Source organism: Engystomops pustulosus, chromosome 8 (assembly GCF_040894005.1).
Source record: "Engystomops pustulosus chromosome 8, aEngPut4.maternal, whole genome shotgun sequence".
Lineage (NCBI taxonomy): Eukaryota > Metazoa > Chordata > Amphibia > Anura > Leptodactylidae > Engystomops > Engystomops pustulosus.
This window is the reverse complement of record NC_092418.1, coordinates 122,435,082-122,462,932: the sequence shown is the minus strand read 5'-3', so window position 1 is coordinate 122,462,932 and position 27,851 is coordinate 122,435,082. Positions and strand designations below refer to the sequence as shown.

At 55.2% G+C, this 27,851-nt stretch overlaps 1 protein-coding gene across 2 annotated transcripts in view; it reads right to left on the bottom strand.

The window, feature by feature from the left end:
• LOC140075965 (uncharacterized) overlaps positions 1-27,851 on the bottom strand; it is a 222,265-nt gene that overhangs the window by 83,165 nt on the left and 111,249 nt on the right. For both annotated transcript variants that reach the window (XM_072122424.1, XM_072122422.1), the window contains exons 6-7: positions 20,087-20,233; positions 17,682-17,819 (exon numbers count right to left, since the gene is read on the bottom strand). In XM_072122424.1, the coding sequence (XP_071978525.1) occupies positions 17,682-17,819; positions 20,087-20,233 (285 nt within the window). The remainder of the gene's footprint in view (positions 1-17,681; positions 17,820-20,086; positions 20,234-27,851) is intronic.

Here is a 27,851-nt window from a genome sequence, read left to right as displayed (position 1 = left end):
GCAGAGTGAAAGCAAGTGGCTGGAGAGGAGCAGAGAGAGAGAGAGGCGGGATGGGAGCAGAGAGAGAGGCGGGATGGGAGCAGAGGCGCGGGAGAGGAGCGGGACAGAAGCAGAGAGAGAGAGGTGGGAGAGGAACAGGGAGAGGCGTGGGAGAGGAGCAGAGAGAGAGGCGTGGGAGCAGGAGCAGAGAGAGGGGAACAGAGAGAGGAACGGAAAGAGAGACAGGAGCAGAGAGAGAGAGGCGGGAGAGGAGCAGAGAGAGAGGCGCAGGAGAGCAGAAGAAAGAGGCGCGGGAGAGGAGCAGAGAGAGAGGCGGGACAGGAGCAGAGAGAGAGAGGTGGGAGAGGAACAGGGAGAGGCGTGGGAGAGGAGCAGAGAGAGAGGCGTGGGAGAGGAGCAGAGAGAGAGGCGTGGGAGAGGAGCAGAGAGAGAGGTGTGGGAGAGGAGCAGAGTGAAAGCAAGTGGCTGGAGAGGAGCAGAGAGAGAGAGAGGCGGGATGGGAGCAGAGAGAGAGAGGCGGGATGGGAGCAGAGAGAGAGGCGGGATGGGAGCAGAGAGAGAGGAAGGATGGGAGCAGAGAGAGAGGAAGGATGGGAGCAGAGAGAGAGGTAGGATGGGAGCAGAGAGAGAGGAACAGAGAAAGAGAGAGAGGAACAGAGAAAGAGAGAGAGAGGAACAGAGAGAGAGAGAGAGAGAGAGGAACAGAGAGAGAGAGAGGGGGGAACAGAGAGAGAGAGAGGGGGGAACAGAGAGAGGAGCAGAGAGAGAGACGGGAGAGGAGCACAGAGAGAGGCAAGAGAGGAGCAGAGAGAGAGGAACAGAGGGAGGAGCAGAGAGAGAGACGGGAGAGGAGCAGAGAGAGGCAAGAGAGGAGCAGAGAGAGAGAGGCAAGAGAGAGAGAGGAGCAGAGAGAGAGGAGCAGAGAGAAAGAGAGATGAGCAGAGAGAAAGAGATGAGCAGAGAGAAAGAGAGATGAGCAGAGAGAAAGAGAGATGAGCAGAGATAGGCGGGAGAGGAGCATAGAGAGCGGGAAAGAGGCGGAAGAGGAGCAGAGAGAGAGAGCGAGAGAGGAGCAGAGTGAAAGCAAGTGGCTGGAGAGGAGCAGAGAGAGAGAGAGGAGCAGAGAGGGAGAGGAGCAGAGAGAGAGAGGAAGAGAGAGAGAGGGGAAGAGAGAGAGGGGAAGAGAGAGAGAGGGGAACAGAGAGAGAGAGAGGGGGGAACAGAGAGAGAGAGAGAGGGGAACAGAGAGAGAGGGGAACACAGAGAGAGAGAGAGGGGAACAGAGGGAGAGAGAGAAAGGAACAGAAAGAGGAGCAGAGAGAAAGGAACAGAAAGAGGAGCAGAGAGAGAGAGGCGGGAGAGGAGCAGAGAGAGAGGCGGGAGAGGAGCAGAGAGAGAGAGGCAGGAGAGGAGCAGAGAGAGAGAGGCGCGGGAGAGAAGTGGGACAGAAGCAGAGAGAGAGAGAGAGAGAGGCGGGACAGGAGCAAAGAGAAAGATGTGGGAGAGGAGCATACAGAGAGAGAGGAGCAGAGAGAGAGGGGAGCAGAGAGAGAGGTGGGAGAGGAGCATACAGAGAGAGAGAGGAGCAGAGAGAGAGAGAGGCTGGAGAGGAGCAGAGAGAGGCGGGATGGGAGCAGCAGAGAGAGAGCGGCGGGATGGGAGCAGAGAGAGAGAGAGGCGGGAGTGGAGCAGAGAGAGAGAGAGGCAGGATGGGAGCAGAGAGAGAGGCAGGATGGGAGCAGAGAGAGAGGCAGGATGGGAGCAGATAGAGAGGCAGGAGAGGAGCAGAGAGAAAGAGGCGGGAGAGGAGCAGAGAAAAAGAGAGGCGGGAGAGGAGCAGAGAGAGAGGTGGGGGAGAGGAGCAGAGAGAGAGAGGCGCGGAAGAGGAGCGGGAAAGAAGCAGAGAGAGAGAGGTGGGAGAGGAACAGGGAGAGGCGTGGGAGAGGAGCAGAGAGAGAGGCGTGGGAGAGGAGCAGAGAGAGAGGTGTGGGAGAGGAGCAGAGAGAGAGGCGCGGGAGAGAAGCAGAGAGAGAGGTGCGGGAGAGGAGCAGAGAGAGGCGGGATGGGAGCAGAGAGAGAGAGAGAGGCGGGATGGGAGCAGAGAGAGAGAGAGGCGGGATGGGAGCAGAGAGAGAGGCGGGATGGGAGCAGAGGCGCGGGAGAGGAGTGGGACAGAAGCAGAGAGAGAGAGGTGGGAGAGGAACAGGGAGAGGCGTGGGAGAGGAGCAGAGAGAGAGGCGTGGGAGCAGGAGCAGAGAGAGGGGAACAGAGAGAGGAACGGAAAGAGAGACAGGAGCAGAGAGAGAGAGGCGGGAGAGGAGCAGAGAGAGAGGCGCAGGAGAGCAGAAGAAAGAGGCGCGGGAGAGGAGCAGAGAGAGAGGCGGGACAGGAGCAGAGAGAGAGAGGTGGGAGAGGAACAGGGAGAGGCGTGGGAGAGGAGCAGAGAGAGAGGCGTGGGAGAGGAGCAGAGAGAGAGGTGTGGGAGAGGAGCAGAGTGAAAGCAAGTGGCTGGAGAGGAGCAGAGAGAGAGAGAGGAGCAGAGAGAGAGAGAGGAAGAGAGAGAGAGGAAGAGAGAGTGGAAGAGAGAGAGGGGAACAGAGAGAGAGGGGAACAGAGAGAGAGAGAGGGGGGAACAGAGAGAGAGAGAGGGGGGAACAGAGAGAGAGAGAGGGGAACAGAGAGAGAGAGAGAGAGAGAAAGGAACAGAAAGAGGAGCAGAGAGAAAGGAACAGAAAGAGGAGCAGAGAGAAAGGAACAGAAAGAGGAGCAGAGAGAGAGAGGCGGGAGAGGAGCAGAGAGAGAGGCGGGAGAGGAGCAGAGAGAGAGGCGGGAGAGGAGCAGAGAGAGAGGTGTGGGAGAGGAGCAGAGAGAGAGGCGCAGGAGAGAAGCAGAGAGAGAGAGGTGCGGGAGAGGAGCAGAGAGGCGGGATGGGAGCAGAGAGAGAGAGAGAGGCGGGATGGGAGCAGAGAGAGAGAGGCGGGATAGGAGCAGAGAGAGAGGCGGGATGGGAGCAGAGAGAGAGGGGCGGGATGGGAGCAGAGAGAGAGGAAGGATGGGAGCAGAGAGAGAGGCAGGATGGGAGCAGAGAGAGAGGCAGGATGGGAGCAGAGAGAGAGGTGGGGGAGAGGAGCAGAGAGAGAGAGGCGCGGGAGAGGAGCGGGAAAGAAGCAGAGAGAGAGAGGTGGGAGAGGAACAGGGAGAGGCGTGGGAGAGGAGCAGAGAGAGAGGCGTGGGAGAGGAGCAGAGAGAGAGGTGTGGGAGAGGAGCAGAGAGAGAGGCGCGGGAGAGAAGCAGAGAGAGAGAGGTGCGGGAGAGGAGCAGAGAGAGGCGGGATGGGAGCAGAGAGAGAGAGAGAGGCGGGATGGGAGCAGAGAGAGAGAGAGGCGGGATGGGAGCAGAGAGAGAGGCGGGATGGGAGCAGAGGCGCGGGAGAGGAGCGGGACAGAAGCAGAGAGAGAGAGGTGGGAGAGGAACAGGGAGAGGCGTGGGAGAGGAGCAGAGAGAGAGGCGTGGGAGCAGGAGCAGAGAGAGGGGAACAGAGAGAGGAACGGAAAGAGAGACAGGAGCAGAGAGAGAGAGGCGGGAGAGGAGCAGAGAGAGAGGCGCAGGAGAGCAGAAGAAAGAGGCGCGGGAGAGGAGCAGAGAGAGAGGCGGGACAGGAGCAGAGAGAGAGAGGTGGGAGAGGAACAGGGAGAGGCGTGGGAGAGGAGCAGAGAGAGAGGCGTGGGAGAGGAGCAGAGAGAGAGGTGTGGGAGAGGAGCAGAGTGAAAGCAAGTGGCTGGAGAGGAGCAGAGAGAGAGAGAGGAGCAGAGAGAGAGAGAGGAGCAGAGAGAGAGAGAGGAGCAGAGAGAGAGAGAGGAAGAGAGAGAGAGGAAGAGAGAGAGGGGAAGAGAGAGAGGGGAACAGAGAGAGGGGAACAGAGAGAGAGAGAGGGGGGAACAGAGAGAGAGAGAGGGGGGAACAGAGAGAGAGGGGAACAGAGAGAGAGAGAGAGAGAAAGGAACAGAAAGAGGAGCAGAGAGAAAGGAACAGAAAGAGGAGCAGAGAGAAAGGAACAGAAAGAGGAGCAGAGAGAGAGAGGCGGGAGAGGAGCAGAGAGAGAGGCGGGAGAGGAGCAGAGAGAGGTGTGGGAGAGGAGCAGAGAGAGAGGCGCGGGAGAGAAGCAGAGAGAGAGAGGTGCGGGAGAGGAGTAGAGAGGCGGGATGGGAGCAGAGAGAGAGAGGCGGGATGGGAGCAGAGAGAGAGAGGCGGGATGGGAGCAGAGAGAGAGAGGCGGGATGGAAGCAGAGAGAGAGGGGCGGGATGGGAGCAGAGAGAGAGGAAGGATGGGAGCAGAGAGAGAGGCAGGATGGGAGCAGAGAGAGAGGCAGGATGGGAGCAGAGAGAGAGGAACAGAGAAAGAGAGAGAGAGAGGAACAGAGAGAGAGAGAGGGGGGAACAGAGAGAGAGAGAGGGGGGAACAGAGAATGGAGCAGAGAGAGAGACGGGAGAGGAGCACAGAGAGAGGCAAGAGAGGAACAGAGGGAGGAGCAGAGAGAGAGACGGGAGAGGAGCAGAGAGAGGCAAGAGAGGAGCAGAGAGAGAGAGGCGAGAGAGGAGAAGAAAGAGAGAGAGAGGAGCAGAGAGAGAGGAGCAGAGAGAAAGAGAGATGAGCAGAGAGAAAGAGAGATGAGCAGAGAGAAAGAGAGATGAGCAGAGATAGGCGGGAGAGGAGCATAGAGAGCGGGAAAGAGGCGGAAGAGGAGCAGAGAGAGCGAGCGAGAGAGGAGCAGAGTGAAAGCAAGTGGCTGGAGAGGAGCAGAGAGAGAGAGAGGAGCAGAGAGAGAGAGAGGAGCAGAGAGAGAGAGAGGAGCAGAGATAGAGAGAGAGGGGAAGAGAGAGAGGGGAAGAGAGAGAGAGAGGGGAAGAGAGAGAGAGAGGGGAAGAGAGAGAGAGGGGGGAACAGAGAGAGAGAGAGGGGGGAACAGAGAGAGAGAGAGAGGGGGGAACAGAGAGAGAGGGGGGAACAGAGAGAGAGAGAGAGAGGGGAACAGAGAGAGAGAGAGAAAGGAACAGAAAGAGGAGCAGAGAGAAAGGAACAGAAAGAGGAGCAGAGAGAGAGAGGCGGGAGAGGAGCAGAGAGAGAGGCGGGAGAGGAGCAGAGAGAGAGAGGCAGGAGAGGAGCAGAGAGAGAGAGGCAGGAGAGGAGCAGAGAGAGAGAGGCGCGGGAGAGAAGTGGGACAGAAGCAGAGAGAGAGAGAGGCGGGACAGGAGCAAAGAGAAAGATTTGGGAGAGGAGCATACAGAGAGAGAGGAGCAGAGAGAGAGGGGAGCAGAGAGAGAGGCGGGAGAGGAGCATACAGAGAGAGAGAGGAGCAGAGAGAGAGAGAGGCTGGAGAGGAGCAGAGAGAGGCTGGAGAGGAGCAGAGAGAGGCGGGATGGGAGCAGCAGAGAGAGGCGGGATGGGAGCAGCAGAGAGAGGCGGGATGGGAGCAGAGAGAGAGAGAGGCGGGACGGGAGCAGAGAGAGAGAGAGGCGGGACGAGAGCAGAGAGAGAGAGAGAGGCGGGACGGGAGCAGAGAGAGAGAGGCGCGGGAGAGGAGCAGAGAGAGAGAGAGGCAGGATGGGAGCAGAGAGAGAGGCAGGATGGGAGCAGAGAGAAAGAGGCGGGAGAGGAGCAGAGAAAAAGAGAGGCTGGAGAGGAGCAGAGAGAGAGAGAGGCTGGAGAGGAGCAGAGAGAGAGGTGGGGGAGAGGAGCAGAGAGAGAGGTGGGGGAGAGGAGCAGAGAGAGAGGTGGGGGAGAGGAGCAGAGAGAGAGGCGGGGGAGAGGAGCAGAGAGAGAGGCGGGGGAGAGGAGCAGAGAGAGAGGCGGAGGAGAGGAGCAGAGAGAGGCGTGGGAGAGGAACCGAGGCGTGAGAGGAGCAGGGAGAGGAGCAGGGGGAGGCGGGAGAGGATGGAGAGGAGAGGACGGAGAGGACGGAGAGGAGCAGAGAGAGGCGGGAGAGGAGCAGAGAGAGAGGAGCAGAGAGAGAGAGGCGGGAGAGGAGCAGAGAGAGAGGTGGGAGAGGAACAGAGAGAGAGAGAGAGAGAGAGAGGCACAGAGAGAGAGAGAGGCACAGAGAGAGAGGCAGAGAGAGAGAGAGAGCTGGGAACAGAGAGAGAGAGAGGGGAACAGAGAGAGAGAGGGGAACAGAGAGAGAGAGAGAAAGGAACAGAAAGAGGAGCAGAGAGAGAGAGGCGGGAGAGGAGCAGAGAGAGAGAGGCGGGAGAGGAGCAGAGAGAGAGAGGCGGGAGAGGAGCAGAGAGAGAGAGGCGGGAGAGGAGCAGAGAGAGAGAGGCGGGAGAGGAGCAGAGAGAGAGAGGCAGGAGAGGAGCAGAGAGAGAGGCGCGGGAGAGGAGCACAGAGAGGCGGGATGGGAGCAGAGAGAGAGAGGTGCGGGAGAGGAGCAGAGAGAGGCGGGAGAGGAGCAGAGAGAGAGAGGCGCGGGAGAGGAGCAGAGAGAGGCGGGATGGGAGCAGAGAGAGAGGCGCGGGAGAGGAGCAGAGAGAGGCGGGAGAGGAGCAGAGAGAGAGAGGTGCGGGAGAGGAGCAGAGAGAGGCGGGATGGGAGCAGAGAGAGAGAGAGGAGCAGAGAGAAAGAGAGATGAGCAGAGAGAAAGAGAGATGAGCAGAGAGAAAGAGAGATGAGCAGAGAGAAAGAGAGATGAGCAGAGAGAAAGAGAGATGAGCAGAGATAGGCGGGAGAGGAGCATAGAGAGCGGGAAAGAGGCGGAAGAGGAGCAGAGAGAGAGAGCGAGAGAGGAGCAGAGTGAAAGCAAGTGGCTGGAGAGGAGCAGAGAGAGAGAGAGGAGCAGAGAGAGAGAGAGGGGCAGAGAGAGAGGGGAAGAGAGAGAGGGGAAGAGAGAGAGGGGAAGAGAGAGAGAGAGGGGAAGAGAGAGAGAGAGGGGAAGAGAGAGAGAGAGGGGAAGAGAGAGAGAGAGGGGAAGAGAGAGAGAGAGGGGAAGAGAGAGAGAGAGGGGGAGAGAGAGAGGGGAAGAGAGAGAGAGAGAGAGGGGGGAACAGAGAGAGAGAGAGAGGGGGGAACAGAGAGAGAGAGAGGGGAACAGAGAGAGAGAGAGAAAAGAACAGAAAGAGGAGCAGAGAGAAAGGAACAGAAAGAGGAGCAGAGAGAGAGAGGCGGGAGAGGAGCAGAGAGAGAGGCGGGAGAGGAGCAGAGGCGCGGGAGAGGAGCGGGACAGAAGCAGAGAGAGAGAGGTGGGAGAGGAACAGGGAGAGGCGTGGGAGAGGAGCAGAGAGAGAGGCGTGGGAGCAGGAGCAGAGAGAGGGGAACAGAGAGAGGAACGGAAAGAGAGACAGGAGCAGAGAGAGAGAGGCGGGAGAGGAGCAAAGAGAGAGGCGCAGGAGAGCAGAAGAAAGAGGCGCGGGAGAGGAGCAGAGAGAGAGGCGGGACAGGAGCAGAGAGAGAGAGGTGGGAGAGGAACAGGGAGAGGCGTGGGAGAGGAGCAGAGAGAGAGGCGTGGGAGAGGAGCAGAGAGAGAGGTGTGGGAGAGGAGCAGAGTGAAAGCAAGTGGCTGGAGAGGAGCAGAGAGAGAGAGAGGAGCAGAGAGAGAGAGAGGAGCAGAGAGAGAGAGAGGAGCAGAGAGAGAGAGAGGAGCAGAGAGAGAGAGAGGAAGAGAGAGAGAGGAAGAGAGAGAGGGGAAGAGAGAGAGGGGAACAGAGAGAGAGAGAGGGGGGAACAGAGAGAGAGAGAGGGGGGAACAGAGAGAGAGAGAGGGGGGAACAGAGAGAGAGAGAGGGGAACAGAGAGAGAGAGAGAGAGAGAGAAAGGAACAGAAAGAGGAGCAGAGAGAAAGGAACAGAAAGAGGAGCAGAGAGAAAGGAACAGAAAGAGGAGCAGAGAGAGAGAGGCGGGAGAGGAGCAGAGAGAGAGGTGTGGGAGAGGAGCAGAGAGAGAGGTGTGGGAGAGGAGCAGAGAGAGAGGCGCGGGAGAGAAGCAGAGAGAGAGAGGTGCGGGAGAGGAGCAGAGAGGCGGGATGGGAGCAGAGAGAGAGAGAGAGGCGGGATGGGAGCAGAGAGAGAGAGGCGGGATGGGAGCAGAGAGAGAGGGGCGGGATGGGAGCAGAGAGAGAGGGGCGGGATGGGAGCAGAGAGAGAGGGGCGGGATGGGAGCAGAGAGAGAGGAAGGATGGGAGCAGAGAGAGAGGCAGGATGGGAGCAGAGAGAGAGGTGGGGGAGAGGAGCAGAGAGAGAGAGGCGCGGGAGAGGAGCGGGAAAGAAGCAGAGAGAGAGAGGTGGGAGAGGAACAGGGAGAGGCGTGGGAGAGGAGCAGAGAGAGAGGCGTGGGAGAGGTGTGGGAGAGGAGCAGAGAGAGAGGCGCGGGAGAGAAGCAGAGAGAGAGAGGTGCGGGAGAGGAGCAGAGAGAGGCGGGATGGGAGCAGAGAGAGAGGCGGGATGGGAGCAGAGAGAGAGAGAGGCGGGATGGGAGCAGAGAGAGATAGAGGCGGGATGGGAGCAGAGGCGCGGGAGAGGAGCGGGACAGAAGCAGAGAGAGAGAGGTGGGAGAGGAACAGGGAGAGGCGTGGGAGAAGAGCAGAGAGAGAGGCGTGGGAGCAGGAGCAGAGAGAGGGGAACAGAGAGAGGAACGGAAAGAGAGACAGGAGCAGAGAGAGAGGCGCAGGAGAGCAGAAGAAAGAGGCGCGGGAGAAGAGCAGAGAGAGAGGCGGGACAGGAGCAGAGAGAGAGAGGTGGGAGAGGAACAGGGAGAGGCGTGGGAGAGGAGCAGAGAGAGAGGCGTGGGAGAGGAGCAGAGAGAGAGGTGTGGGAGAGGAGCAGAGTGAAAGCAAGTGGCTGGAGAGGAGCAGAGAGAGAGAGAGGAGCAGAGAGAGAGAGAGGAGCAGAGAGAGAGAGAGAGGAGCAGAGAGAGAGAGAGAGGAAGAGAGAGAGAGGAAGAGAGAGAGGGGAAGAGAGAGAGGGGAAGAGAGAGAGGGGAAGAGAGAGAGAGAGAGGGGGGAACAGAGAGAGAGAGAGGGGGGAACAGAGAGAGAGAGAGGGGAACAGAGAGAGAGAGAGAGAGAGAGAGAAAGGAACAGAAAGAGGAGCAGAGAGAAAGGAACAGAAAGAGGAGCAGAGAGAGAGAGGCGGGAGAGAAGCAGAGAGGAGCAGAGAGAGAGGTGTGGGAGAGGAGCAGAGAGAGAGGCGCGGGAGAGAAGCAGAGAGAGGGAGGTGCGGGAGAGGAGCAGAGAGGCGGGATGGGAGCAGAGAGAGAGAGAGAGGCGGGATGGGAGCAGAGAGAGAGAGGCGGGATGGGAGCAGAGAGAGAGAGGCGGGATGGGAGCAGAGAGAGAGGGGCGGGATGGGAGCAGAGAGAGAGGAAGGATGGGAGCAGAGAGAGAGGCAGGATGGGAGCAGAGAGAGAGGCAGGATGGGAGCAGAGAGAGAGGAACAGAGAAAGAGAGAGAGAGAGGAACAGAGAGAGAGAGAGGGGGGAACAGAGAGAGAGAGAGGGGGGAACAGAGAATGGAGCAGAGAGAGAGACGGGAGAGGAGCACAGAGAGAGGCAAGAGAGGAACAGAGGGAGGAGCAGAGAGAGAGACGGGAGAGGAGCAGAGAGAGGCAAGAGAGGAGCAGAGAGAGAGAGGCGAGAGAGGAGAAGAAAGAGAGAGAGAGGAGCAGAGAGAAAGAGAGATGAGCAGAGAGAAAGAGAGATGAGCAGAGAGAAAGAGAGATGAGCAGAGAGAAAGAGAGATGAGCAGAGATAGGCGGGAGAGGAGCATAGAGAGCGGGAAAGAGGCGGAAGAGGGGCAGAGAGAGCGAGCGAGAGAGGAGCAGAGTGAAAGCAAGTGGCTGGAGAGGAGCAGAGAGAGAGAGAGGAGCAGAGAGAGAGAGAGGAGCAGAGAGAGAGAGAGGAGCAGAGATAGAGAGAGAGGGGAAGAGAGAGAGGGGAAGAGAGAGAGAGAGGGGAAGAGAGAGAGAGAGGGGAAGAGAGAGAGAGGGGAAGAGAGAGAGAGGGGGGGGGAACAGAGAGAGAGAGAGAGGGGGGAACAGAGAGAGAGAGAGAGGGGAACAGAGAGAGAGAGAGAGGGGAACAGAGAGAGAGAGAGGGGAACAGAGAGAGAGAGAGAAAGGAACAGAAAGAGGAGCAGAGAGAAAGGAACAGAAAGAGGAGCAGAGAGAGAGAGGCGGGAGAGGAGCAGAGAGAGAGGCGGGAGAGGAGCAGAGAGAGAGAGGCAGGAGAGGAGCAGAGAGAGAGAGGCAGGAGAGGAGCAGAGAGAGAGAGGCGCGGGAGAGAAGTGGGACAGAAGCAGAGAGAGAGAGAGGCGGGACAGGAGCAAAGAGAAAGATTTGGGAGAGGAGCATACAGAGAGAGAGGAGCAGAGAGAGAGGGGAGCAGAGAGAGAGGCGGGAGAGGAGCATACAGAGAGAGAGAGGAGCAGAGAGAGAGAGAGGCTGGAGAGGAGCAGAGAGAGGCTGGAGAGGAGCAGAGAGAGGCGGGATGGGAGCAGCAGAGAGAGGCGGGATGGGAGCAGCAGAGAGAGGCGGGATGGGAGCAGAGAGAGAGAGAGGCGGGATGGGAGCAGAGAGAGAGAGAGAGGCGGGAGAAGAGAGAGAGAGGCGCGGGAGAGGAGCAGAGAGAGAGAGAGGCAGGATGGGAGCAGAGAGAGAGGCAGGATGGGAGCAGAGAGAAAGAGGCGGGAGAGGAGCAGAGAAAAAGAGAGGCAGGAGAGGAGCAGAGAGAGAGAGAGGCTGGAGAGGAGCAGAGAGAGAGGTGGGGGAGAGGAGCAGAGAGAGAGGTGGGGGAGAGGAGCAGAGAGAGAGGTGGGGGAGAGGAGCAGAGAGAGAGGCGGAGGAGAGGAGCAGAGAGAGGCGTGGGAGAGGAACCGAGGCGTGAGAGGAGCAGGGAGAGGAGCAGGGGGAGGCGGGAGAGGATGGAGAGGAGAGGACGGAGAGGACGGAGAGGAGCAGAGAGAGGCGGGAGAGGAGCAGAGAGAGAGGCAGGATGGGAGCAGAGAGAGAGGCAGGATGGGAGCAGAGAGAAAGAGGCGGGAGAGGAGCAGAGAAAAAGAGAGGCAGGAGAGGAGCAGAGAGAGAGAGAGGCTGGAGAGGAGCAGAGAGAGAGGTGGGGGAGAGGAGCAGAGAGAGAGGTGGGGGAGAGGAGCAGAGAGAGAGGTGGGGGAGAGGAGCAGAGAGAGAGGCGGAGGAGAGGAGCAGAGAGAGGCGTGGGAGAGGAACCGAGGCGTGAGAGGAGCAGGGAGAGGAGCAGGGGGAGGCGGGAGAGGATGGAGAGGAGAGGACGGAGAGGACGGAGAGGAGCAGAGAGAGGCGGGAGAGGAGCAGAGAGAGAGGAGCAGAGAGAGAGAGGCGGGAGAGGAGCAGAGAGAGAGGTGGGAGAGGAACAGAGAGAGAGAGAGAGAGGCACAGAGAGAGAGAGAGGCACAGAGAGAGAGGCAGAGAGAGAGAGCTGGGAACAGAGAGAGAGAGAGGGGAACAGAGAGAGAGAGAGGGGAACAGAGAGAGAGAGAGAAAGGAACAGAAAGAGGAGCAGAGAGAAAGGAACAGAAAGAGGAGCAGAGAGAGAGAGGCGGGAGAGGAGCAGAGAGAGAGAGGCGGGAGAGGAGCAGAGAGAGAGGCGGGAGAGGAGCAGAGAGAGAGAGGCGGGAGAGGAGCAGAGAGAGAGAGGCAGGAGAGGAGCAGAGAGAGAGGCGCGGGAGAGGAGCACAGAGAGGCGGGATGGGAGCAGAGAGAGAGAGGTGCGGGAGAGGAGCAGAGAGAGGCGGGAGAGGAGCAGAGAGAGAGAGGCGCGGGAGAGGAGCAGAGAGAGGCGGGATGGGAGCAGAGAGAGAGGCGCGGGAGAGGAGCAGAGAGAGCGGGAAAGAGGCGGAAGAGGAGCAGAGAGAGAGAGCGAGAGAGGAGCAGAGTGAAAGCAAGTGGCTGGAGAGGAGCAGAGAGAGAGAGAGGAGCAGAGAGAGAGAGAGGAGCAGAGAGAGAGAGAGGAGCAGAGAGAGAGAGGAGCAGAGAGAGAGAGGGGAAGAGAGAGAGAGGGGAAGAGAGAGAGAGGGGAAGAGAGAGAGAGAGGGAAGAGAGAGAGAGAGGGGAAGAGAGAGAGAGAGGGGAAGAGAGAGAGAGAGGGGAAGAGAGAGAGAGAGAGGGGAAGAGAGAGAGAGAGAGAGAGGGGGGAACAGAGAGAGAGAGAGGGGGGAACAGAGAGAGAGAGAGGGGAACAGAGAGAGAGAGAGAAAAGAACAGAAAGAGGAGCAGAGAGAAAGGAACAGAAAGAGGAGCAGAGAGAGAGAGGCGGGAGAGGAGCAGAGAGAGAGGCGGGAGAGGAGCAGAGAGAGAGAGGCAGGAGAGGAGCAGAGAGAGAGGCGCGGGAGAGAAGCAGAGAGAGAGAGAGGTGCGGGAGAGGAGCAGAGAGAGGCGGGATGGGAGCAGAGAGAGAGAGAGGCGGGATGGGAGCAGAGAGAGAGAGAGGCGGGATGGGAGCAGAGAGAGAGGCGGGATGGGAGCAGAGAGAGAGAGGCGGGATGGGAGCAGAGAGAGAGGAAGGATGGGAGCAAAGAGAGAGGCAGGATGGGAGCAGAGAGAGAGGCAGGATGGGAGCAGAGAGAGAGGAACAGAGAAAGAGAGAGAGAGGAACAGAGAGAGAGAGGGGGGGAACAAAGAGAGGGGGGGAACAGAGAGAGAGAGAGGGGGGAACAGACAGAGGAGCAGAGAGAGAGACGGGAGAGGAGCACAGAGAGAGGCAAGAGAGGAGCAGAGAGAGAGGAACAGAGGGAGGAGCAGAGAGAGAGACGGGAGAGGAGCAGAGAGAGGCAAGAGAGGAGCAGAGAGAGAGAGGCGAGAGAGGAGAAGAAAGAGAGAGAGAGGAGCAGAGAGAGAGGAGCAGAGAGAAAGAGAGATGAGCAGAGAGAAAGAGAGATGAGCAGAGAGAAAGAGAGATGAGCAGAGAGAAAGAGAGATGAGCAGAGAGAAAGAGAGATGAGCAGAGATAGGCGGGAGAGGAGCATAGAGAGCGGGAAAGAGGCGGAAGAGGAGCAGAGAGAGAAAGCGAGAGAGGAGCAGAGTGAAAGCAAGTGGCTGGAGAGGAGCAGAGAGAGAGAGAGGAGCAGAGAGAGAGAGAGGAGCAGAGAGAGAGAGAGGAGCAGAGAGAGAGAGAGGAAGAGAGAGAGGGGAAGAGAGAGAGGGGAAGAGAGAGAGAGGGGGGAACAGAGAGAGAGAGAGAGGGGGGAACAGAGAGAGAGAGGGGGGAACAGAGAGAGAGAGAGAAAGGAACAGAAAGAGGAGCAGAGAGAAAGGAACAGAAAGAGGAGCAGAGAGAGAGAGGCGGGAGAGGAGCAGAGAGAGAGGCGGGAGAGGAGCAGAGAGAGAGAGGCAGGAGAGGAGCAGAGAGAGAGAGGCAGGAGAGGAGCAGAGAGAGAGAGGCGCGGGAGAGAAGTGGGACAGAAGCAGAGAGAGAGAGAGAGAGGCGGGACAGCAGCAAAGAGAAAGATGTGGGAGAGGAGCATACAGAGAGAGAGGAGCAGAGAGAGAGGGGAGCAGAGAGAGAGGCGGGAGAGGAGCATGCAGAGAGAGAGAGGAGCAGATAGAGAGAGAGGCTGGAGAGGAGCAGAGAGAGGCGGGATGGGAGCAGAGAGAGAGAGAGGCGGGACGGGAGCAGAGAGAGAGAGGCGCGGGAGAGGAGCAGAGAGAGAGAGAGGCAGGATGGGAGCAGAGAGAGAGGCAGGATGGGAGCAGAGAGAGAGGCAGGATGGGAGCAGATAGAGAGGCAGGAGAGGAGCAGAGAGAAAGAGGTGGGAGAGGAGCAGAGAGAAAGAGAGGCAGGAGAGGAGCAGAGAGAGAGAGAGGCAGGAGAGGAGCAGAGAGAGAGAGAGGCAGGAGAGGAGCAGAGAGAGAGAGGTGGGGGGAGAGGAGCAGAGAGAGAGAGGCGGGGGAGAGGAGCAGAGAGAGAGGCGGGGGAGAGGAGCAGAGAGAGAGGCGGAGGAGAGGAGCAGAGAGAGAGGCGGAGGAGAGGAACCGAGGCGTGAGAGGAGCAGGGAGAGGAGCAGGGGGAGGCGGGAGAGGATGGAGAGGATGGAGAGGAGAGGACGGAGAGGACGGAGAGGAGCAGAGAGAGGCGGGAGAGGAGCAGAGAGAGAGGAGCAGAGAGAGAGAGAGGCGGGAGAGGAGCATACAGAGAGAGGAGCAGAGAGAGAGAGAGCAGCAGAGAGAGAGCAGAGAGAGAGAGGTGGGACAGGAGCAGAGAGAGAGGTGGGAGAGGAACAGAGAGAGAGAGAGAGAGGCACAGAGAGAGAGAGAGGCACAGAGAGAGAGAGAGGCAGAGAGAGAGAGAGAGGCAGAGAGAGAGAGAGAGGCAGAGAGAGAGAGGCAGAGAGAGAGAAAGAGGCAGAGAGAGAGAAAGAGGAGCAGAACGAGAGAGAGGCGGGAGAGTAGAAGAGAGATCCGGGAGAGGAGCAGAGAGAGAGGCGAGAGAGGAGCAGAGAGAGAGAGGCGGGAGAGTAGCAGAGAGAGAGAGGCGAGAGAGGAACGGAGAGAGAAAGAGAGGAACAGAGAGAGAGGTGGGAGAGAAGCAGAGAGACAGAGAGGCGGGAGAGGAGCAGAAAGAGAGAGAGGTGGGAGAGGAGCAGAAAGAGAGAGAGGCGGGAGAGGAGCAGAAAGAGAGAGGCGGAAGAGGAACAGAAAGAGAGAGGCGCGGAAGAGGAACAGAAAGAGAGAGAGGCGAAAGAGGACCAGAGAGAGAGTTGGGAAAGGAGCAGAGAGAGGCTACAGAGGTGAAGAGAGAGAGAGAGGAGCAGAGAGAGAGAGGAGCAGAGAGAAAGAGAGAGGAGCATAGAGAAAGAGAGAGGAGCATAGAGAAAGAGAGAGGGGCATAGAGAAAGAGAGAGGGGCATAGAGAAAGAGAGAGGGGCATAGAGAAAGAGAGAGGGGCATAGAGAAAGAGAGAGGAGCAGAGAGAAAGAGAGAGGAGCAGAGATAGGTAGGAGAGGAGCATAGAGAGCAAGAGAGAGGGGGAAGAAGAGCAGAGAAAGAGAGAGAGGCGGGAGAGGAGCAGAGAGAGAGAGGCGGGAGAGGAGCAGAGAGAGTGGCAGGAGAGGAGCAGAGAGAGAGAGGCGGGAGAGGAGCAGAGAGAGTGGCGGGAGAGTAGCAGAGAGAGAGAGGCGGGAGAGGAGCAGAGAGAGAGAGAGGAGCAGAGAGAGAGAGAGGAGCAGAGAGAGAGAGAGAGGAGCAGAGATAGGTGGGAGAGGAGCAGAAAGAGAGAGAGGCGGGAGAGGAGCAGAAAGAGAGAGAGGCGAAAGAGGAGCAAAGAGAGAGTTGGGAAAGGAGCAGAGAGAGGCTACAGAGGTGAAGAGAGAGAGAGGAGCAGAGAGAAAGAGAGAGGAGCAGAGAGAAAGAGAGAGGAGCAGAGATAGGCGGGAGAGGAGCATAGAGAGCGAGAGAGAGGCGGAAGAGGAGCAGAGAGAGAGAGCGAGAGAGGAGCATAGCGAAAGCAAGTGGCTGGAGAGGAGCAGAAAGAGAGAGAGACGTGAGAGTAGCAGAGAGAGAGAGAGAGGAGCAGAGAGAGAGAGAGGAGCAGTGAAAGAGAGAGAGGAGCAGAGAGAGAGAGAGGAGCAGAGAGAGAGGAGCAGAGAGAGAGAGAGAGAGGAGCAGAGAGAGAGAGAGAGCAGCAGAAAGAGAGAGGCGGGAGAGGAGCAGAGAGAGAGTCGGGAAAGGAGCAGAGAGGGGCTACAGAGGTGAAGAGAGAGAGAGAGAGAGAGAGGAGCAGAGAGAGGAGCAGAGAGAAAGAGAGAGGAGCAGAGAGAAAGAGAGAGGAGCAGAGATAGGCGGGAGAGGAGCATAGAGAGCGAGAGAGAGGCGGAAGAGGAGCAGAGAGAGAGGCGGAAGAGGAGCAGAGCGAAAGCAAGTGGCTGGAGAGTAGCAGAAAGAGAGAGAGGCGGGAGAGTAGCAGAGAGAGAGAGACAGGAGCAGAGAGAGAGAGAGAGGAGCAGAGAGAGAGAGGAGCAGAGAGAGAGAGAGGAGCAGAGAGAGAGAGAGGAGCAGAGAGAGAGAGAGGAGCAGAGAGAGAGAGAGAGAGAGAGAGAGGAACAGAGAGAGAGGGGAACAGAGAGAGAGGTGGGAGAGGAGCAGAGAGAGAGAGGCGGGAGAGGAGCACAGAGAGAGAGGCGTGGGAGAGAAGCGGGACAGAAGCAGAGAGAGAGAGCGAGGCGGGACAGGAGCAATGAGAGAGAGGTGGGAGAGGAGCATACAGAGAGAGAGGAGCAGAGAGAGAGGAGCAGAAAGAGAGGGGAGCAGAGAGAGAGGGGAGCAGAGAGAGAGGGGAGCAGAGAGAGAGGGGAGCAGAGAGAGAGGGGAGCAGAGAGAGAGGGGAGCAGAGAGAGAGAGGAGCAGAGAGAGAGAGGAGCAGAGAGAGAGAGGAGCAGAGAGAGGAGCAGAGAGAGAGAGAGAGGAGAACATAGAGAGAAAGAGGAACAGAGAGAGAGAGAGGAACAGAGAGAGAGGAACAGAGAGAGAGAGGAACAGAGAGAGAGAGAGAGAGAGGCACAGAGAGAGAGAGAGACACAGAGAGAGAGACACAGAGAGAGAGAGAGAGAGAGAGGCACAGATAGAGAGAGGCACAGATAGAGAGAGAGAAAGAGGAGCAGAGAGAGGCGGGAGAGGAGCAGAGAGAGAGGCGGGAGAGGAGCAGAGAGAGGGAGAGAAGCGGGAGAGGAACAGAGAGGGAGAGAAGCGATAGAGGAGCAGAGAGAGAGAGGCGGTAGAGGAGCAGAGAGAGAGGCGGTAGAGGAGCAGAGAGAGAGAGGCGGTAGAGGATCAGAGAGAGAGGCGGTAGAGGAGCAGAGAGAGAGAGGTGGTAGAGGAGCAGAGAGAGAGATACGGAAGAGGAGCAGAGAGAGAGAGGCTGTAGAGGAGCAGAGAGAGAGGCGGGAGAGGAGCAGAGAGAGGAGGGAGAGGAGCAGAGAGAGAGAGGCGGGAGAGGAGCAGAGAGAGAGAGGCGGGAGAGGAGCAGAGAGAGAGAGGCGGGAGAGGAACAGAGAGAGAGAGGCGGGAGAGGAACAGAGAGAGAGAGGCGGGAGAGGAGCAGAGAGAGAGAGGCTGGAGAGGAGCAGAGAGAGAGAGAGGCTGGAGAGGAGCAGAGAGAGAGAGGCGGGAGAGGAGCAGAGAGAGAGAGAGAGGCGGGAGAGGAGCAGAGAGAGAGAGGCGGGAGAGGAGCAGAGAGAGAGAGAGAGGCGGGAGAGGAGCAGAGAGAGAGAGGCGGGAGAGGAGCAGAGAGAGAGAGGCGGGAGAGGAGCAGAGAGAGAGAGGCGGGAGAGAAGCAGAGAGAGAGAGGCGGGAGAGGAGCAGAGAGAGAGAGAGGCGGGAGAGGAACAGAGAGAGAGAGGCGGGAGAGGAACAGAGAGAGAGAGGCGGGAGAGGAGCAGAGAGAGAGGCGGGAGAGGAGCAGAGAGGAGCATGCTCGCATCTCTTAACCACTAACTTCTACAACTCTTGATCAATATTTCTCTACTCCCTTCATCCACACATTTCCCCCAGTATAATAAGTACAATATATTCTATAAGGCAAATCTACCATCCGGTTTCAAGACCTGATACTGCGGACACTGATCAGATTCTTGGACACATTTTGGGGAAGTGGATATAAGGAGAAGGAAGGGAAACAGAGGAGGAATCAGTTCTAGGAAGTAATGACTGATAAGTCCATCAGTTCTCACCATTCTGGGGGTCCCTGGCCCCAGCGTCATGTCCTCCTTCCCAGGCTCCCTCCTCCTCCTCCTTGGCCTCTTCTTCCTCCACCTTGCGGATCATCTTCTCCTCAGTGTCACTTCCATCCATGTTAGAAGATTCTGCTCCTGGGAAGTGAATATGGACGTCATCATCCCATGTAATAACTTATCTCTACCATCTTATCCATCTGGTCAGAAGATTTAATGTAATTAATAAGATACAAGAGACAGAGGAGAAAATGGAGATTGTACAAGAGGAAACATTGTGGCGAGAGTCGATATTCCATCAGATTTCTATAGACTTGTTAATAAGGACTGACATAGATAAATCAGGTGAAGGTGAAAGCCTCATTGAGCCCCACAGAATAAATGCCAAACCTAAATATCCATTGGGTCTCTTTCCCTCACATTGTCCCAATCGCTGCCGGTTTTGTTGCTGCGCATGTTCTATGAACTGAAGTCAGGTCCCCAGGAGGTCCCCAGGGTGTTTCACCCACATGTGTTTAGTATCAGGGGTATTGCTTTTGCTTTAGATTTTATATCTATTTCATGTTTATGCTGTCAAAAATTATCGCTTCTTTTCCCAACCTAATTTGGGAGGGGGGGGGTTTTAAGAACAAAAAGCCAGGTCATACAGGTGACATCATGGAGGATCTCATATTATGGTAACAATGTTCCCTGTCCTGATGTAAGGGCAGAACAGTCATTAAGGTGAGTATTTACCTGCCCCCTCTATATATTCTATAGGTTATTATTGCATAACATTTTGCAGAGAAGAACTACCCTATATAATTCTGTGGTACATTGGTCAGTGGATGGATGGAGCTGAGCTCATGCAGAACTGCGCCCCCAACCCTCTCCGTCCCCGCGCCCCTGCCCCTTTCCGTCCCCTCTCCATCCCCGTGCCCCCGCCCCTCTCCATCCCTGCAAGAGGAGCAGAGAGAGAGAGGGAGAAAGAAAGAGGCGGAAGAGGTGCAGAGAGAGAGAGAGAAAGAGGCGGGAGAGGAGCAGAGTGAGAAAGAGAGAGAGAGAGAGAGAGAGAGGTGGTAGAGGAGCAGAGAGAGAGAGGCGGTAGTGGAACAGAAAGAGGGAGACGGTAGTGGAGCAGAGAGAGTGAGGCCGGAGAGGAGCAGAGAGGGAGAGAGGCCGGAGAGGAGCAGAGAGAGAGGCCGGAGAGGAGCAGAGAGAGAGGCCGGAGAGGAGCAGAGAGAGAGGCCGGAGAGGAGCAGAGAGAGAGGCCGGAGAGGAGCAGAGAGAGAGAGAGAGAGGCCGGAGAGGAGCAGAGAGAGAGAGAGAGAGAGGCCGGAGAGGAGCAGAGAGAGAGAGAGAGAGAGGCCGGAGAGGAGCAGAGAGAGAGAGAGAGAGAGGCCGGAGAGGAGCAGAGAGAGAGAGAGAGAGGCCGGAGAGGAGCAGAGAGAGTGAGAGAGAGGCCGGAGAGGAGCAGAGAGAGTGAGAGAGAGGCCGGGGAGAGGAGCAGAGAGAGAGAGAGGCCGGGGAGAGGAGCAGAGAGAGAGAGAGGCCGGAGAGGAGCAGAGAGAGAGAGAGGCCGGAGAGGAGCAGAGAGAGAGAGAGGCCGGAGAGGAGCAGAGAGAGAGAAAGGCCGGAGAGGAGCAGAGAGAGAGAGAGGCCGGAGAGGAGCAGAGAGAGAGAGAGAGAGAGAGGCCGGAGAGGAGCAGAGAGAGAGAGAGAGAGAGAGGCCGGAGAGGAGCAGAGAGAGAGAGAGAGAGAGAGGCCGGAGAGGAGCAGAGAGAGAGAGAGGCCGGAGAGGAGCAGAGAGAGAGAGGCCGGAGAGGAGCAGAGAGAGTGAGGCAGGAGAGGAGCAGATACAACTCCCCTATACAACTGTTCCCATGTCACATAATGGGGCACATTTACTTACCCGTCGCGATCCCCGATCCGGAATGTCCGACCGGAATGCACTCTGCTGCAATTCAAGTAGATCGTGCGCCCAATTTCCTGCATGTGTCGCTTCCCCGATCAGGTCCGCCGGAGTTCACCATCTTCTTCCCGGTGCATGTAAGTGCTTGGCTTGCAACAAAATTTCAAAGTTAAATCCTGCGCTTAGTACGAATCAGTCGGATCGTCCGATGGCCCGGCCCTCGATTTCTGATGCATGAAAGCCGGCACCGATGCGCCGAAATCCGTCCCCGGGCGCCAGAAACCCCTTCTAAGTACCTGTCCCAGCGATGCGATCCCCGAAAACGGTCCCGACGCAAATGCGCCCGCGGGACCTTCAGTAAATAAGCTCCAATATGATTTACAACTAAAATATTCCTACATAACTGATCAGGTTCTTGGACACATTTTGAGGAAGAGGATAGAGACCGGAGAAAGGGGAACAGAGGAGGAATCAGTTCTAGAAAGTAATGACTGATAAGTCCATCAGTTCTCACCATCCTGGGGGTCCCTGGCCCCAGCGTCATGTCCTTCTTCCCAGGCTCCCTCCTCCTCCGCCTCCTCCTCCTTGGCCTCTTCTTCCTCCACCTTGGGGATCACCTTCTCCTCAGTGTCACTTCCATCCATGTTAGAAGATTCTGCTCCTGGGAAGTGAATATGGACGTCATCATCCCATGTAATAACTTATCTCTACCATCTTACGGTGTCTGGTCAGAAGATTTCATGCAATTAATAAGATACAAGAGACAGAGGAGAAAATGGAGATTGTACAAGAGGAAACATTGTGGCGAGAGTCAATATTCCATCAGATTTCTATAAACTTATGTTAATGATATATTCCTCTAGAGCAGCCATCTTGGACCAAGAGAACCAAACAGAAGCCAATGTCAAGCAGACATTTTAGTTTTAGCCGGGGGGGCTTTTGACCTGTGTACAGCTAATGTCACTATTCAAACTTCATCCAGTGTGAAAATGTTTAGAAATTACTGTGTTTTCATTTCAGCTCTTATCTGTCTAAAGTTTCTCTGCGTGAAGACCATGTTATGACTTAACAGAGCTAACACAAGGGCAATTAGTCTGAGAAAGTAGGCCTCTGAGAACAGGGAATAGTTTATACTTCATTAACCCTTTCATAGAATGTCTTCAGACAATGTCCTGGTAAAATTCATTATGGCCAATAGCATTGCAGTATTCTATCTCCTTGTCACGCCCCTTTTTCCTGATGACTCTGTATTTGATATATGCAACTGAGCACTAATAAACTGGAGGGAACATGTTTTAGTATGTCTGGAAGATAGTGATCCACTGAATCTTTGGGGATGTGTCCCTGTAACGTTATCGTGTTGTAGACACAGGTAGTGAACAGAGTGAATTGGAATTGAGCCAAGTGCATTGCGGACAAGAGACTCAGATTGTTTTTCACATGAAGGGAAAGATGCACAGACAGAAGGTTGGCTTCATGTAAGTGGACAGTTGGTTGTTGAGTTAAGCAGGACTGTTGGAAAAGTGCAAAATTGATATAATGGAACATGAGGGCTGGTAGCATTGTGGTGAAAAGAAAAGTAGTAGATAAGGTTTGAAGGTTTTGGGATGTGTCAGAGGATCTGATAATTGTACAAGTGAGAAAATTTGATCAGATTTGCAAACAGACATTTAGAGCCTCTGGCTTTGACTGACGGACCAGGACAGAGTGACAAGAATCCTTCAGAGTGCCCATTGAAGAAAGAGACAGGCGATAAGGGACATTTCAGAGTTTTTGATGTGGAGAGAATTTGATAAAAAGAGATTTTATTAAATTTTCCCAGGAAGGGAAAGATGGCGTCTGGAATGCAGAGACTCCACCCCCGTATCTGGTGGTTAGAGAAGTTGCGGTCCCGTGAGAAACCAGACCCAAGTGGGAGTGCTTCAACTTGCGGGGAGGAGACTTTACTGAAGTGACTGAAGTGAGTGGCCACATTCAGAGTAAACGGAGACGCCACCAACAGGGCGGGACTGGGGGGGGTGGTAACGGACGAGGACGTCAGCAAGCACACCCTACCCTAACAGTGTTGGCTCCTTCCATTGTAGAACCGATGTGGAACTCCTCCCCTGACAGCCCAGTGAAGATTTAAACCATTCCCGTCCGCCAGTTCCTGGTATCCGCCAGTTTGAGTAGGAGAAAGGAGAGTGGTCTGGTTTAAAGACCGGGTAATAGCATTGGCTCACTAGGAGACCGTGCTGACAGAGATACCGAGGGAGTACGGCTTGTGGGAGGAGCCCTAACGGGTGTGTACTGTGTTTAAGGTTCTGTTAGTGTAGGGATTTTGTTATTTTACTGACACACAACGGTGAGCCGGGACCCCTGCGTCGAGTGAGTAGCTACACTTACGTGTATCTCGAATGTAACAGGATGTTTAATGTATTTAAGAAAACACACACACTCCCTGGGGGGGCAGAGACTGCCGTCAAACTTGTCGAGAAAAGGGAAGGAAAGAAGCATGTTAGAAATTGTGCAAGGTTACACAAGTATGTTGATATGCCCTCAAAGGGAAGGCTGCAGCCTTCAGTGTGGAAGCAGATTCTAACAACAAGCAGAGGCCAGTTAGAAGATAAGGGCACATTGGAGGCAGCCCAGGCGCACTACAGAGTAGCCAGGGCATTGCAGGATGAAGGATGGTCAGAAGTGCGGGGACGGTTCAGAAAAAGCGGAAGTATTATACAGGTATATGAAATGTCCTGATGGAAATGTGAAACCAAAATGGCGATTGCGCCATGTGCCCAGCCACCGCCCTATAATGGCGGCCAACACGGTCCAGAAGGGTGGACCTGTAGAATATGTGGTTTACAAAACCTGGAATGGGTAGAGTCATGCCGTCAATGTGGTGCCCCCAGATCCGCCCATGGGATGCCCCAAGCCCCTTTAGCCCAGGCTCTGGTCCCGGTCATGTCTATGCCGGAAAGGGAAACAATGAGTAGCCATCTTGGTCCACCCATAATCCAACTCCTATATCCCCTTATTATATCTTCCGGTCAGTACTACCAAGGCCCAGTCTCTATTGTTCCACAACCAGATGCTGGGTATCCACTGGGTGAAGGGGACCCCACCCTTGTGTTCATGGGACAATCAATGAGGAAAGCTCCTAAAAAGAGACAACAGGACCCTCCCTATGTCCCGCCAGCCCCTCATCTTAACATGCATGTCACCAGTACACCTCAGACACTAGCTGGGGAAAGTTTGGAGCAGTCGCTCCGGAACTCTGTTGTGCTGCGTCGATCAGCCATACAACCGGACGATGATGAGGGGGAGGAGGACCAGACGATAGACCCACCGAAGTCAGAAGTTAAACCCCCAGCCCCGAGACCCAGCTTGCCCCTGAGGCCACAGTTCCCAAGCCCCGACTTGCCTCCGGGGTCACGGTTTCCCGAGGAGTTACCCACTAGTCTCACAAGAGGCCGCTCCTGGGAAACTAATGAGGAACCATCACTGCTGCCACCGCCACCAGTCCTAGAGCGGGAAAAGTGGGCCCCTAGACTCACCCGGATGTATAACACCCCAACAGGAGGTCAGTTGACCCTTGTTCTGGGGCATGGAGATATAACTACCCATGAAGTGGGAGCAGTGGTGAACCCGGCTACTACGAGCCTCAAACATCATGGAGGTCTGGCCAGGGAAATAAGTAGGAAAGGGGGCCCAGAGATTCAACATGAAAGCACACGATTCATACAAAACAACGGTTATCTAGAACCGGGAGTAGTGGTAGTCACTAACTCTGGATATCTACCCTGCGATGTCCTCATTCATGCAGTGGGCCCCGTTTGGGACAGACAGGGCTTCCACCCTTTGGTCAGCGGTATGGAATTCATTGGTGTCCGCTGCTAAAGTGGAGCACCGGTACATGCCTCGTAGAAGTGTGTCCCTACCCCTTATATCTTCAGGTATATATCTATATCCACTGGCTGAATGTGTTAAGGTACATTTGCAGACTGTCATTGAATTCATAAAGTCTCCGGCATCAGCGGACATAGAGGAGATCCGGTTGGTCTCTCATTCTCCCCCTACTACTCAAATCCTGTGTCTCACTGCTAAGCAGCTGGGTCTGGTAGACAGTGAAGATACTATTCCTGTGGCCCCTGTAAGCATAGTACAACAAGATGAAACTGATGTTACGGTCAGATATGTTAGCAGTTAGATTCATTGGTGGCAAAACTCCCTGAGCCTGACAAGTATCCCATGCTGTTTGTCCGGATACTAGACACCAATAGAAAAATATTTGGGGGAACTTGGAAAGACCGTTAGGGCACCTGAGACCTACCTCAAAACCAAACTCCAATACCTAGATGCATCCAAGAATACAGATCAGGCAACACACAACTCAGGCATACAGTTCATTGAACAACTAAAAGGGTGGGCACAGGCCTGTCTTAGTGATCGGGCAGGCAGCATCCAGGATCTCCAACAGGAACCTGATGAATCAGCAGAGAAGTACGCTGCCAGAATTTGAGGACCCACAACAAAATTCAGTCCACTATGTTGGTAAAGGCTTTCATAGATGGACTGGAGGAAGAACTTAAGGACAAAATCATCAGGACCAGCCTGAAATATACTCTGCTGATTACAAAGATGCAGTTACCATAGTAAAAGGATTTCAGCGATCCATGGCCAAGGATAAAAAGGAGAAGAAAAGGAAGAAAGTTATGATGCTTACAACCAAGAGCGCCGGAAGCAGTGATCAAGATGAAGGTGGGATCCCAGTCATGTTGCAACAACAACCCAGCAACTATCCACCGTACAATCAGCCATACCCTAAACCTAATTACTATTCAGAAGATATGTCACAACAACAGCAAGTTCCTCGTGGGGATCAGCAACGTCTTGGGCCTCCCAACTGTTGGAGATACCAGCGTCCGGGTCACATGAGAAGGGATTGCAGAGCTAGCCTCACTGTGGATCCACCGCTTCCACACCACCCCCAGCAGGATCAGCCCCCAGGAGAAACCCTAAGACGGGCAAAGACCCTATGATCCTCAATAGCAGCCATATGGTCCAAGACCATGAAGGTTAGGCCAGCCAGTCCCCATCTACCCCAGGGCCTCTAAGCATTCACCTTCTGGGATGGTAACTGTGCAGGTAGATCAACAACCCCTCAACTTTATGGTGGCTACTGGCGCAGCCACTTCAGTTATTTCAGCAAAAGCCCTGCCCCCCACCATTTTGAAGATACTCTAACCTGCATTGGTACCACTCATTCCTCCCCACTGACCGTTCCTATATATGCTGGCCCCTTTCCAGACACAATGATACAATTTCTTGTCTCTGATACTTGCCCCATCAATTTACTGGGAGCTGATTTCCTGCAGAAGCTGAGGGCTAACATCTCATACACAGCAGAGGGCATGACTTTGGAGCTCAAGGACCCCATCTCCCAGGACGCAGCCTCCTACCAGTGTCTGCTAAAGGCCCTGTCCAGAATAATGTCTTTACAGGTTAAAGATCATTTGGACATGACATATCTGTTCAGCCAGCTGCCCAGTGGTCTCTGGTCTCAGGGACCCGATGATGTTGGACTACTCCCAGTTCCACCAGTCATGGTCTACCTTAAGGAAGGAGCAGCATACCCTAGGTTACCTCCATATCCACTCAAGGCCTGCCAAGAAGAAAGCCTAGGAGAACAGATATCCACCCTCCTCAATGCAGGAGTATTGGTGAGGTGCACCTCCCCTTGCAATACCCCGCTGTTTCCGATAAAGAAGAAGTCAGTAAAGGGACAACCACCAAAGTACAGACTGGTACAGGATTTGAGGGCTGTAAATGCCGCTACAATCTTAGAGACCCCTGTGGTCCCCAACCCCAACACCTTACTCTCTGGAGTCCCCGCTCAAGCTGATTTATTTACTGTCATCGACTTGGCAAACGCTTTCTTCAGTGTGCCATTACATGAAAGCTGTCGGTATCTTTTTGCATTTACACAGCAGGGGGGACAACTCACCTGGAGCAGGACCCCGCAAGGAGCTCAGAAAAGCCCCAACCAATTCACCCAAGCCATGAAGACACTTCTACAGCCATGGATCCTGGAGAACCCAGAAGTCACTCTGTTACAGTATGTGGATGACCTCTCGCTCTGTGGCACCACCTCTACCATCACTCCAGTCTCACTGTCTCTACTCCATTTCCTGTACACCATCAACTGCAAAGTCTCTAAGGACAAGGTGCAATGGTGCCAACCCAGAGTTGTGTTTCTTGGAAACTGTATTTCCCATGGTGCCAGACACCTCACCGAGGAAAGGAAATTGGCCATTCTAGCCCTTTCTTACCCAGCAACTATTTCAGAACTTCAATATTTCTTGGGCCTCGTCACTTACTACCGTCAGTGGATACCTGATGCTTCGGCTAACATGCAGCCTCTCTATGACTGTTTAAAACTGGGGGCCCATTGCCACAACATGCTGTAAGCTGGGCGACTTACCAGTGGCAAGTGGACTCTTTCAACTACTTGCAGAAGGCGGTGGCTAGTGCCCCAGCTTTGGGCATTCCAGACTGTGACAAAGAATTCAACCTTTTTGTTTCAGAAACTAATGGACATGCATCAGGAGTCCTAACACAACTACATGCTGGAAAACAGAGACCAGTTGGGTATTATTCAGCCAGACTTGACCCAGTCGCCAGAACAGCGCCAACATGCCTAAAAGCTGCACATCTGCTATTGGATATCGTTCTTGGGCATGACCTGGTAATACAGGCACCACAGCAGCGGTACTTTGACAAACTTTACCACGACACCTATCACATCAAAGACACCTCAGACTACAGTGTTCACTTCTACTACCTTCACACATCACTTTTAAAAGATGTCAAAACGGTGAATCCAGCCAACTTCCTTCCACAATTTTACGGAGAATTAGAGGAACACATACCCCCTGAAAAGCTGAAACACAACTGTTTAGAAATTTTGGAAGAGGAGACCACCTCACCTGCTAATGTCACCACAGAAGAAATACCTCAAGCTGACTTGGACCTTTGGACAGATGGATCAAGATATGCTGATGACGCCGGAAAGTTCCACACCAGTTTTGCTGTCACCAACGTGTCCCCCAAGTGGCTGGATTCAGCACCGCAAGATGCATGTGCAACATCCCCCACCGGAGCCTAGCCTTTTCTTGGGGCCTGGAGTCAGACGGGGCCCGCAGTACCTGAGTGGCTGGCGGTTGCGGCCTAGGCACTCTAGTGTCACGGTGCTTGGTATGGGGACCGGAGGGCTGTCCTACAGCCTGGCAGGTCTCCAGCAGGGTGGTGTTGGCAAGAAATGATGAGGGAGAGGCTGCTATAGCGGATCTCCCTGGGGCAACCCTTTTTGGTGTCTAGAGTAGGTGAGTCTCTGTGTGGTGGACAGGGTGCCCGTGATGGTGACAGCCGTAGTAGCAGGAACCAGACGGAGGCAGACGTTGAACATAAATAACTTACAGTTCTTTATTGGAACCGACTGGAACATTGGCAACGTGCCTGGACAAAATGGTAGAATGCTGGAGATGCAGTTGGAGGGAGCCACAGGAGGTAGATCATCAGCCTGGATGCAATGGCAGGCTGGGAGATAGCTGTTTCCTAGAAGGATGTTGCAGCTTGTCCTGTGTTGCTTCAGATATCACCCTTGAAGGTAGGATGATACCCCTTTCCTAACTAACTGTATCACTACAGTCTTCAGCAGGGAGCTGAGCTCACCTGCTCTGGTCTGGTGTGCTAGCTGCACTCACTTGCTTAGCTGTGTCAGACTCCTTGGTCTGACTGGAACTGACTTGTACTGGATTAACTCCAGTCTTCTTCTCCTCTCTTCTGAGAGAGAACTCACTTCTAGAAGTTTCCTGGCCAGGGGTTTTGTTACTCCCACTGGTCAGGTGGTGGCTGCTCCTCCAATTACATCTCAGCTCACAGATTCATGACATAAACACTTGTGATTGGATGACACATCTTACATCACATAAAACAATTAACTCCTGCCTTACCGGGCAGGATCTACCACTGCAATGCCCATCTATGTGAGGTGTAGTTGTTATGTAGTGACCTGCTGTGGGGTTGATCAGACCCTTCACAGGCTGCAACCTACATGGTGGGACGTATTCGCAACCGCTCCTCTGCCTTTCATCGGCGAGGGTGTTGCACATGTCCCACGATGGTGGTCACAAGAGCCCAAGCAAAGAAACTTGAAAAGACAGAAAATTAAGATTCAGAGGAGACCACAGAAGACACTTGGAGACCAGGGATAAGTAACAGGATAATGGAAGAACAACACC